General features: G+C 34.4%; 1 protein-coding gene and 1 long non-coding RNA gene across 2 annotated transcripts; one reads left to right on the top strand and one right to left on the bottom strand.

Annotated features, from left to right (window-relative positions):
• Positions 1 to 1,230: 1,230 nt before the first annotated feature.
• Positions 1,231 to 10,356, bottom strand: LOC139502620 (uncharacterized). The gene is made up of 3 exons (XM_071292152.1): positions 10,236 to 10,356; positions 4,005 to 4,185; positions 1,231 to 2,281 (listed from the first exon to the last, which is right to left on the bottom strand). Exons 1-3 carry the CDS (start codon positions 10,305 to 10,307, stop codon positions 1,299 to 1,301), a joined length of 1,236 nt encoding a protein of 411 aa, XP_071148253.1. The 5' UTR covers positions 10,308 to 10,356; the 3' UTR covers positions 1,231 to 1,298.
• LOC139502621 (uncharacterized) lies at positions 7,768 to 8,887 on the top strand. The gene is made up of 2 exons (XR_011658897.1): positions 7,768 to 7,873; positions 8,732 to 8,887. It is a non-coding gene; the product is annotated as an uncharacterized lncRNA (long non-coding RNA).
• Positions 10,357 to 12,100: the final 1,744 nt, after the last annotated feature.

Here is a 12,100-nt window from a genome sequence, read left to right as displayed (position 1 = left end):
AACTATACTTTTAAGTATTATCTCGTTGTTAATTTTGAACAGACGACCGGACATTTTTGGGCCAATTGTATAAAATGTAAAGCTCTTCCAGAGGAACATTTTGAAGACCCATTGGTGGCCTTCGGCTGTTGTCTGCTCTATGTAACACACACATATATATTTTAGTTGTTTTAATATTATTTATTATTTTAAGTCGGACTTTGTCATGAGGTACTATTCAAGTACTAATATAGTTATGACAAAAACATAGTTCTGCTTTTTTCGACTCATTTATTTCTACTGTAGTCCTGTCATGTAATGTTGTAATTTCAATGTTATATTTTACATTGCCATAAAAGCGCGAGGTTTGGCTAGCCGCGAAACCAGCTTCAACCGATTATTTTTTTCTTAAAATGTCCTGTACCAAGTTAGGAATATGGCCATTGTTATATTATAGTTCGTTTCTGTGTGTGTTACATTTTAGTGTTGTGTTTCTGTTGTGTCGTAGTTCTCCTCTTATATTTGATGTGTTTCCCTCAGTTTTAGTTTTTAACCCGGATTTGCTATTTTCTCAATCGATTTATGAATTTCGAACAGCGGTATACTACTGTTTCCTTTATCTATGGTCGGGTTGTTGTCGCTTTGACTCATTCCCTATTTCCTTTCTCAATTTTATTGATAACTTCAACAGAAACGGGGGGAGGCCATACGAAAAAAAATGTTGGAAGAAAAAAAAGAAAAAGAAACAAAACATTAAAAAAAACAAAAAGGTCTTTCCTCGCGAAGAGGAAAGACCTTAAATACATGAATGTTGGATGTATAAAAACCGAGCCACGTCGTATAGCAATGCGAATTCACACTCGGCAAAGCAAGGGATCAATTTGGTTAAGTCGTTGTTGCCGAGTATCAACCTGATATAATTAACCATGGTCTGTGATTGAACAGATTATTTATCAAATGAAGCGTTTATATCGGTACATTCTAGTTGTTTTAATATTATTTATTTTTTTAAGTCGGACTTTGTCATGAGGTACTATTCAAGTACCAACATATTTATGACAAAAACATAGTTCTTCTTTTTTCGACTTCGAATCCTTTTTCTCCGAATAAACAAGCTGTTGCTACACAAAAATATGTCCAAGCCTGTCTTTCACTGTCGTTGTTGCCGAGTATCAACCTGATATAATTAACCATGGTCTGTGATTGAACAGATTATTTATCAAATGAAGCGTTTATATCGGTACATTCTAGTTGTTTTAATATTATTTATTTTTTTAAGTCGGACTTTGTCATGAGGTACTATTCAAGTACCAACATATTTATGACAAAAACATAGTTCTTCTTTTTTCGACTTTGAACACTTTTTCTCCGAATATACAAGCTGTTGCTACACAAAAATATGTCCCAGCCTGTCTGTCACTGTTTTCAACAAAGACTAGTGTTTTAACTGTTTCATATTCATTGTAGGTCGGAATCACATTCTTAGTAACTTCTTCTCTATCGTCAGACTTTGTTGTTCGTAGGAATAGTTTAACTTTGGGATTTCTAAAACCAAATACTCTGCAAATTAATGTAGTCTTTTCTGCATTACCACTTTCCTCAAAATTTGTTATGATAAATCCAGTTAGAGGAAAGAAAGGCTCTTTGAGGCTTAAACCATTGTAAAGATAACTTGTTAGTTCAAAAACATACTTGATATCTACTTTAAACCGGTTAGTTGTAGAAACTGTTACTTTTAACAAACCATGGAACCCTTTCTTGGTGTCTTCCACTAAATCAATATTGACAATCTTTAGCTTGTTGGACAATGGCGGAACTGACATCTCTGAAAAGCTTATAAGTGTAGTATTACCATCCCGTTTGGCTATATCATACACATACCTGGGTGGTTTTGTTTTGATTCCAAATCCTTCAAACGACGTCGTGATTTCATTAACAGAACTGTCAGAGTCGTAGGTGAAACCAAACATGCCTCGGTATCTCCGTGTACTCGATTGCTTAGCTAGGAAAAACTCAAAGTTATCAAAGTCATATGTTTGTGAAGAGGTAGCATCAGTGAAACCCAAGTCAGAACCTTTGAATGTAATTTCATAGTTCTGATAGCTGTAGAAATGTCTTGATTCCTTCTTCTTTTTTAAGTATAAAAATTCATCTTGCTTGTAACTGACAATAACTTTAAATGTTTTGTTTGCAATATCAGTTGGAGTCAAAGAAGTTGATAGATCGAATGAAATCAAACGGCCATCATCAACATATTCCACTGAATTCCCATAGCAGCTGAAATCCTTGTTCTTAATGTAAACTACAATAGAAAAGATTACTCTTGAATATTATATCAAAGCAAATATGGTGGTGTTAATATATAGATATAGGAAACAAACATATTTAGCTCTTTATTAAAACAAACATTGCTGATATTATGATAATTTTTTTTTTTAAAGTTGTGAAATTACGTACTCTATAAGCAGATATTGTGGTATTTTCATAAGACCGGTTGAAATATTCTTTTTTAAAACTTTTCATTTTTTATTTGACATGTCTCATTTCCAAGTTGATATCTCTCAGTTCAACTTGAAATGTGTTCATTTCTAAGTTGACAGTTATGACTTCCAACTTGACCTTTCTAAGTTTAAACTTCCAAGTTTACTTTTCTCACTTCACAGTTGGAACTGAGAAATGTCAAAATTTAAATAATAAATTTAAAAATAGAATGTCCTTTCCAGTTTATTTATTTAGGTATTTCATTACAACATTATACAACTGACATTGCGGTATTTAATTAAATCAAGCAGACATTATTAGTCACTACAGAAAACATCGTGTTATTTCATTAAAGCAGGCAGACATTGTGGTATATAATTACAGAAAGCATCGTGTTATTTCGTTGTAGCAGACAGACATTAGAGTAAATCATTATACAGTAGAAGTAATATTGTCCCAAAATTGACACCATATGGCCATAAGACTAGGAATTTTGAATTTCGCGTGAAGATGGCCCCGAACATGGTCAATGCCAATCAACGGCCGAAGCAAGTACGATGCATGTAGAAGGTCCCACGATGACACCCGATCCACACTCGAAGGCAACGCAAATATAATTTTTAAGATATTAGATATTTTATTAAGTAGTTTACTCGTAGGACACACGACTGTATACCACTCTGCAACATGCCAAGTATAAGTATATGTATGCAGCTAGATCAGAAAAGTTCAGGAAAAAATACCAATATAATCAATTGATGTGCAGCAACGATTAACCCTTTTGAAATTAAGCTACGCAAATCCGGTTGTCTTCGCCATTACCACGGTCCAATCTCTATGTCATAGTACTATTACACTATGGCTACACGACGGGTTTGCGAGGGCTTCACGTAGTCATGTTGCCTTCCAAAGACAATCGGGCAGCTTCTTTTTTCCTTTGTTGTTTTGTAATGACTAGTTTCGATGTTTTGTAATAACTTGTTTCGGTGTTTTGTAGTAACTTTTATCGGTGTTTTGTAATAACTTGTTTCGATGTTATGTAAACGTAATAAATTGTTTCGGTGTTTTTAGTAACTTGTTTCGGTGTTTTGTTAAAACTTATCAAAGATTCGAACGCATTTAAAAAAAACAATACTCACTCAATATATATGTTGGTTACTTTGAGTTGTTTAAGATGTCATAAAGATGTCATTAGGGTGTTTTAATCTTTGACCGGTCGGGAAAACGTTTGAAGGTTTGATGACTCATAACACCAGTGCAAGCCTGTCACACGTTCATTTTAATACATTCTAAGCCAGGAATCTTGTCTGTGGGTGACGATTCTATTTCATTATTTTTTTTATTATTTTTGTAGTGTGAGAATTTGTTTGACGTCAGATATTTGGTTGTCTCTAATAAGAATTTATTACACAATTTTACTAGACTTGTATCAATTTCGAGTTTGACAAACCGTGGATGCAGTTTTTCAATGTGACCTCTTGTTGTCTATTCTAGTGTATATGGCTGACAGGATAATAAATTTTGTCTTTATTACGACTACTTACAAGATTGGACAGGAATGTTATCTACAAACCACGTAGAACGATAGTCGAAATATTGTTTTTTGTTCATTTTAGCGTTAGCTTTGATATAAGTCCTATGTCGTCCTTTATTTACTGTGATGGACTCAAACTTCATATGAGGGAGCTCACTTATGGCCGAGTCAAAGGCTACTGGTGGCAATCTCTGTAAATAATAATACAGCAATTAATGGTTTGGAAAATCAAATCAAACGAAGAAGTCTTTTATAACTACCTCTAAAATTTCATGTATATCCTTTATGCTTAATATATTCATACATAGTTATAATTGTATAAGTCATTGATATATATGTAACTAGATATAAGAAGATGTGGTATAAGTGCCAATGAGACAACTCTCCATCCAAGTCACAATTTGTAAAAGTAAACCATTATAGGTCACAGTATGTCTTCAACACGGAGTCTTGACTCACACATACAAACATGATCCATCTCTGGCACACTCCAACACGAACAAGTGCATTTAATGAAACGGAAATTTTAGGATGTTACTTAACCGCAAAAGCCTCCAAGGGACGGTGCTGCATGGCAAGGTGAGAAATAGACGCACATGGTATACATGCACAAAACTGGCATGTCATCCTCGTTCCAGATGCAGATGAGGTTGATAAAAAGGGACCCGACTGCAGGAGGCACCAAGGGATGATGCTGAATGGCATGCCCAAGTGTATATAGTACCAAAATCTATATCGGAAAACACGTGGTTATACAGGGCTAACACCATATATAAAGCCTCGCAGCCGTAGATTTCGAAGAAAAAGTCAAATTCCGGTCCATCCCAACCACACTGTTGTCAATTTGTCAACAGTCTCTTTAACTGAGGAAGAAATTAAAGTTTTATCTAAGGGTTTGAATGTTTGCCCTACGCCCAGTTACATAGATAATATGAAACTGGAAGATGACCTGATTAACTTTGCCAGAACCCTCAGAATTAAGGAATACTTTGGTGACAAGGATAATGAGGAGGATAATGAGGAAGACTCAGACAAGTCTAACTCGGAGGAAGAAATCAGAATTCCGCGCTTCAAAAAGAAGAGTTCATGGATGCCAAAACCAATCAAATCTGATACACTGGAAGAAGTTATCGACAAAATCAAATCGGACGTTGTCCATCTAGCTAACAACAAGTACTCGTCGTTTTATAACTTTATAACACCTCTTCTGACGAGAAAAAAGTCATACAATCGCTAAAAAAACCGAAATGTTATTGTAATAAAACCAGCAGACAAGGGAGGTGGCGTTGTGATAATGAACAAAGCTAACTACATCGCGGAAGCAGAGCGTCTCTGATGAGAGATTTTATAAGAAGCTTGACCATGACCCTACTTCCGAGTTTAGTTCCAAAATTGTTATTGCGTTACAAACCGTGCACAATGACGGTCACATAGATGAGGATACAATCGGATATTTAAAACCAGAGAACGCAAAGCCTGGTCGATTGTATTTTTCTTCCTATAATACAGAAGTTTAACAACCCTGGTGGACCCATTGTATCCGCAACCGGCCATCCGACTGAGCAAATCTCAGAATTCGTAGACTTTCATTTAAGACCTCATGTAAAAAATCTTCCTTCTCACATTCAAGACACCACAGATTACCTTCGTAAAATGGAATTCATGAACCCTCTTCCTTCGAAAACTCTCCTTGTCACTTTAGATGTCACCTCATTGTATACCAACATACAAAAAATGTACCTCATGATGACGGATTATACAATCGTGTTAACAAAATGGGATGCACGCAACACTTTAAAACCACCTACTGAATGTTTAGTCCAGCTGCTTACTCTGGTTCTGAAATGCAACAATTTCATCTTTAATGGTGAACATTTACCTTCAGATAAACGGGACAGCGTTGGGGATGAAAATGGCACCGTCTTACGCCAATATTTTCATGGGCAAATTAGAGAAGCAAATCACTTCAACATTTTTATCCAAACCTCTGTCTTGGTTCCATTTCATCGATGATGTTGACATGAAATGGATTAAATCCCAACAAAAACTGGATGATTTTATCAGACATGCAAACAACGCCCATCAGTCAATTAAAGGAGTAGGCCCAGTAAGACCCCTTTTTGGCCCCAAAATATTGCAGTTTTACAAAATTGTTAAAATGAAAACTTTTAGCTATTTATTGGAAATTAGAATACTTCTGTTAAATAAATATGGGCTGTTTTCGACAATACATGTATCGGGTACTAGTATCATTAAGTCATGCTGAATTACTGAAATCTTCGAAATTGTAGCATTTTGGTTAATTTTTAGACAGTTTCCGTCTGAAATAGAAATGGCCGCATTTGTGTTCATTCTTAATATTTAAATGTAAGTTGCATTTGATGATTAAACATAACATATATAAAGGTTGAGAATGAACACGGATGCGGCCACTTTCATTTTTGACAAAAAAACATCTGAAAAGTGACATATTATGGCATATTTGATAGATTTTTCATATTTAAGCTTGAATTTGAGCGTCTTTAATGACTAAATCAGTTCAAATCTTTCACATACATGTAAACTAATTGAATCGACTAAAGTAGACACATAAGTGTTTTAAAAATGTCAAAATCTTTCCTCAGATTGACCTGAATTTTTAGGCCCTACCGGACCTACTCCTTTACATATGAAATTTCCGAAATTTCCGACTCTAAAATATCTTTCCTAGACACAACTTCATTTATAAAGGACGGTGTCATATCAACAGACCTCAACTGTAAACCTACAGATAAACATCAGTACCTTTCTCCCCAAAGCTGTCACTGCAAACACTGTACAAAAAGTATCCCGTAAGTCAAGCTCTCAAAGTAAAGCGGATTTGCTCCTCTGAGGAGGCTGACACTAAACGGTAATAGGAACTTCGCGGATTTTTGATTAAACGAGGTTATAAGAAATGGGACATAGATAAGGGGTTTGCGCGTGCTAACAATAACAGCCGCAATGACCTATTACAGTACAAACAGAAGAGGTGCAGCGAAATAGTTCCGTTTGTTTTAACATACAATCCCGCCTTTACTTACCTTTCACGTTTGATCTGTGCCAATTGGCAGACTATTGCCAAGCACCCAAAATTATCCAAGATCTTTTCCAAACCTCCTGTCTTAGCTTTTTGGAGACCAGCATGTCTGAAAGACTTATTTGTGAGAGCTGATGTCTAATAAAAGCTGTTCAACTGCAGGATGGTGCAAGTCGTGTGGTAACAGACGATGTCTGACTTGCCAATAAATACTTAGAATACTTTGTTTCTTTGTATGGATAGTAAAATTGGGTATTTTCTCCGGGTCGTTTAAATCACTCGAAACTAGGTGAGACATGCACAGAAGTGATAGATATGTATTATAAATATAGAAAATTGAATATTTTATTCAGCCAAAAAAAAATCCAAAAACAAATCTGTATCATATACCCAAGCGCCTGTGGATTTAAGGAGGCTCGAGGGTACAAAAATTTCAGAAAATTGTTACTTTATGATATGGTACAAAAATCAACCAAACAAATCGATTCGTTTTGGCTCCAGATGACTTTTAAAATGTTAACATCATTTAAACAGCTCCAAATTATCTCCCTTTCACTGAAAATCTAAATTAGTCACGATGACTATTCAGTTAGTCAAATATCAGCCGAAAGGTAGTCAAAATCATATATGACTACCCATCAAGTCACTATGACTACCTGCATGGTCAATTGACTATGTTAGTGGTCACAGCACCACGTGGTGTCGAGTATCGGTTTTCACGCGCACTCTTTCGCGTTCCCTTTGTTCCATAGATTGTGTAGATGTAAACAAACCAGAAGGCACGGAAACTGTTATTTTGTCAAATAAACCAATTGTTTAAAGTAAGTATGATGTATATTTGTTTTAATTCTTACTTACAAAAATTGAATTTAAGAAAAAGAATTGTATAAATGAAAGTTTTATCGGCACATGTTGACGACACGACAATAAAAAAGGGGGGATATGTATACGGGATATCAATTTTGATACACATACAATGCATTGTCGATTGAAAAGAGTATTTAGCGATATCTTTTTTTCACCTGAGCAAAAACTGTTAAAAATAAACACTGCAATTGATATTCACAACAATGAATTAAAAACTCAGGGTCACGGGCTGTCAAGATCTCGGTGCTTACATTACAATGCTGTGATATAGGATGCGTGGCTGTCAAGATCCTGGTGCTTACATTACAATGGTGTGTTATAAGATGGGTGGCTGTCAAGATCCTGGTGCTTATATTACAATGTTGTGTTATAAGATGGGTGGCTGTCAAGATCCCGGTGCTTATATCACAATGTTGTGGTATTAGATGGGTGGCTGGCAAGATCCCGGTGCTTACATTACAATGTTGTGGTATAAGATGGGTGGCTGGCAAGATCCCGGTGCTTACAGTACAATGTTGTGGTATAAGATGGGTGGCTGTCAAGATTCTTGTGCTTACATTAAAATGTTGTGGTATAAGATAGGTGGCTGTCAAGATCCTAGTGCTTACATTACATGTTACAATGTTGTGATATAGGATGGGTGGCTGTCAAGATTCCGGTGCTTACATTACAACTTAATGGTATAAGATGAGTGATTAAATCACTAGATCAAAGATTTTAAAATTAGTGTTTTCTTTAAACTTTTAACATGACTGATATACTTGTTTATTGTTATATTTTAGCTTCTAAAATGATATAATTATATTTTTCAGCAAATGAAGACATTGCTATTTGTATGAACACAGCTGAGAGATGTTTTACCATAGAGAATACCACACTGACAATGCAGAGTTGATACCGACAAAATATCTGAAATAAACACTTCAAATTAACAATGAGTTTATAATAAATTTATTTTCTTTATTTGATTTTTAGACTTTAATATATGTCACTGAGTAATGGTTACACATGGAAACTTAAGATATAGGAAGGTTTTGAACATTGAGCACTTTGTGGTCCTATACTATTGTCATTGTTAGTATTGCTGCTGTGGTATTTTTAATGATATTATATTCCAGATGTATTTGTCAATCCTATGGAAGAGAAACAACAAAAAGTAGAATAACAGAAGAAATGAACCAAAACAGAACGAAACGGAATGAAACACACACACATTAAATGGTAACAAAAAACACAACACAAATAAAAACAACAGTCTAACAGTCGTGACTATTCACAGTAATCATGTTGACTAACCAACATGGTCACTTCCGACTATTTCAATCAGTCATATGGACTGCATTCAATTGTCAAACTGACAAATGTGCATAGTCAATTGAACAATCCAATTCGTCATAACAAGTATGACATATAGTCATTTTGACTTCCCAACATAGTCATAATGACCACCCTACTCAGTCAAATGTGACTAACCATCTAGTCAAACGACTAAGAGCATAGTCAAAATGATTAAAGTGCATTGTCATCTAGAGGACAGTCAAAATGACTAATTAAATTAGTCAAATTGACTAATTTAGATTTTCAGTGTTCGTGCAAAAAATGCCATTTTTTTGGCATTAAAATTGAAATATCTTTTTTAACTCATCGGTGACCTATATTTTTTATCAATATTTTCAAATAAGCTTTACTTGAACCTTACAATTGTAAAATTTAGACGATTTCTGTAATTAAGTTCTTTTTTTTTCGATATTACCTATATTTCTCCTATTAGTTCAACAGAAAAAAAGTAGCTTAACAAAAATGTATGCTTCTTTCAAAGGCAAATTTTGAGCTTAAATGAACGGTGACCCCATTTTTTTATTTAATTTTTTAATTAAGCATATGATAAAGTTCATTTATAGAAAAAAAAAATCGATTTATACCCGCGAGCCCCTTAATTATTACCAGTTGTTTTCTTGTTAGTCAAAGAAATGAACTAGTTTTAGTAAAATTTAGTGCATGTAAAGTGGTAACTGTCGTATACTCATTTGTACATAGAATAAAAGGAAATTTGAAAACAAATTAAACTGACGTGATGACATTATATTATCAGTTGCATTCTTAAAGGAGGGTGGGGGGGGGGCAAGGGGGGTCCCAATAACAGCAAAACAGCAAATTGATTTGGCTTATAACAGATAACAAGGAATTAAAATGGACAAAAACAGATAACAGTAAATGAAATATTAAAATAAGTCGGGTCCTTGACAAATCCGACAAAAAAAAACTAAAAACCCAATAACATCTAACAATTAGATTATGTTATAAAATATGATTTACCTTGTTATATTCAAGCGATGTGTAAACGCTTCCAAATAATAAAAACGATAAAGCTATATAAATAATACCCATCTTTGTTACTGAATGTCTCTAGTTTCACAATGAAACAAACTTTATTGAGTAAGAGGTTATATAGTTATTTGTTCGCCTACTTTCTGGCTAATTATCTTTTCATTATAATTTATGTCAAAAATGAACCCCATATACTTAAAAAATAACCAATTACAGGAAAATTGACATTTGTAAAAACTAATAATAATTACAAACAGTATATTTGTAACCAATTTTATAACATTTAAAGGTGTTTATGGGTAATTTTACGAATCATTTGTCTTCATGCTACACTTATTACGACCCAATAATTTATGCAAATTTTCATTTTAGCATAATTACTGTGGACTTCATCTGATAAATTTTTTCGTTTCTTCAGTTGTACGCCACTCATATAGATAACGCCTTGTCGGGTTGGATTAATCATGGTTAGCCATTTTTGTACTAATGTGAACAAAATACAACGGAAATCTGAATAAATACCACATAGAACTTGCTATCTTTTTCCCAAACACACATATTTTTTTAATGTTGAATTTATAAATCTTTAAAAAATTTCACATTTTTATGGAAGCCAAATTATACCAATTTAAAAGTCTAAAACACGAAAACGTATAGACGCAAAAGCGAAAACACTAAAACAAGTGAAATAAAAAAGCAAAACTGGCCGCTTCAACAATGAGCTCAATACTTGCATGTACTGTATATATACTAGACGTGCGCTGATATCAATGGATATACATAATATTTCCGTTCACTGTAAATAGATTTTTTCCATGAAGTTGTTACACAAATTTACTTCTAAAGGGTTACGAAATATTAGTGGTGGTGGTGATGATGGTGGTGGTGGTGATGGTGGTGGTGGTGGTGATGGTGGTGGTGTGATGGTGGCGGTGGTGGTGGTGGTTGTGGTGGCGGTGGTGGTGTTGTGGTGGAGGTTTTTTTTTTTTTTTTTTGGGGGGGGGGGGGGTAATATGGTAATGTCATTAAAAAAACATCTAAAATTTTGATAACTGCATTTAAAACAGAAAAATTCCACATCTAGCTTCAGGCATATGGTATATATTGCACTTGTTAGATTTCCTCTGAAAACAGTTGGATATATAAATAAAACTAAAGAAAAATTTGGTTTATAGATCCAGTCTGAGACAATAAAATTTCATTAATGTCCAAAAGCTGAAATAATTCCCTTATCATTGATATATAGAAAGCGTGAGGTGGGGAAGGCGGCGGTTAAAGAAAAGATTTGCATCACAATATAAAATAGCATCCTTCTATACAAACAGAATGATCAAAGATGAGTTCTGCCACGTGTATCTCTTCTAAATAAGGAACAACCAATAAAAGTAGCACATGCAGACAAAGACACGAGCTTCTTTACACTTACATCCCAGCTCCTTTGTTCTACCAGGGGTGATCTGAGCCGGATCGCCCCTACCAGATCAACCCAGCCTGAGTTTCTTTGCTTTGCATGCTTTCCTGTGTTTTGTAACATTTTGGCGGGAATGCCTAATCCACAAAACTTAGAAATATTTATACAGAAAAGACTAACTATCAAAATTTATGTAGAAAAAAATCCAGTGTTTATGCTGGGAATCGAACTCAAGACCTTTAGCATTTCAACCCACGACTCAAACCCCTACACCAGGACGACTGGATAGAAGCATACCGTCATTTAAACATACTTAATCATTGTGTCTGGGGCTCATTAAAGGTATATACTATATAATGATATATAAAGTATATAATAAGGATTGTGTGGCGTTCTAACTACATTTTATGAAGTGTAAAAGTTTTTTTTAACTAATTTAGAA

This window comes from Mytilus edulis, chromosome 14 (genome assembly GCF_963676685.1).
Source record: "Mytilus edulis chromosome 14, xbMytEdul2.2, whole genome shotgun sequence".
NCBI classification, from domain to species: Eukaryota; Metazoa; Mollusca; class Bivalvia; order Mytilida; family Mytilidae; genus Mytilus; species Mytilus edulis.
This window is presented reverse-complemented; position numbering and strand designations above follow the sequence as displayed.

Coding starts and splice junctions, on each gene's coding strand:
- LOC139502620 (XM_071292152.1), bottom strand. CDS start 10,307: ATGGGTATTATTTATATAGCTTTATCGTTTTTATTATTTGGAAGCGTT. Junction 4,186..10,235: donor CATCGCTTGAATATAACAAG/GTAAATCATATT, acceptor TATTATTTACAG/AGATTGCCACCAGTAGCCTT. Junction 2,282..4,004: donor TAACATTCCTGTCCAATCTT/GTAAGTAGTCGT, acceptor TTTCTATTGTAG/TTTACATTAAGAACAAGGAT.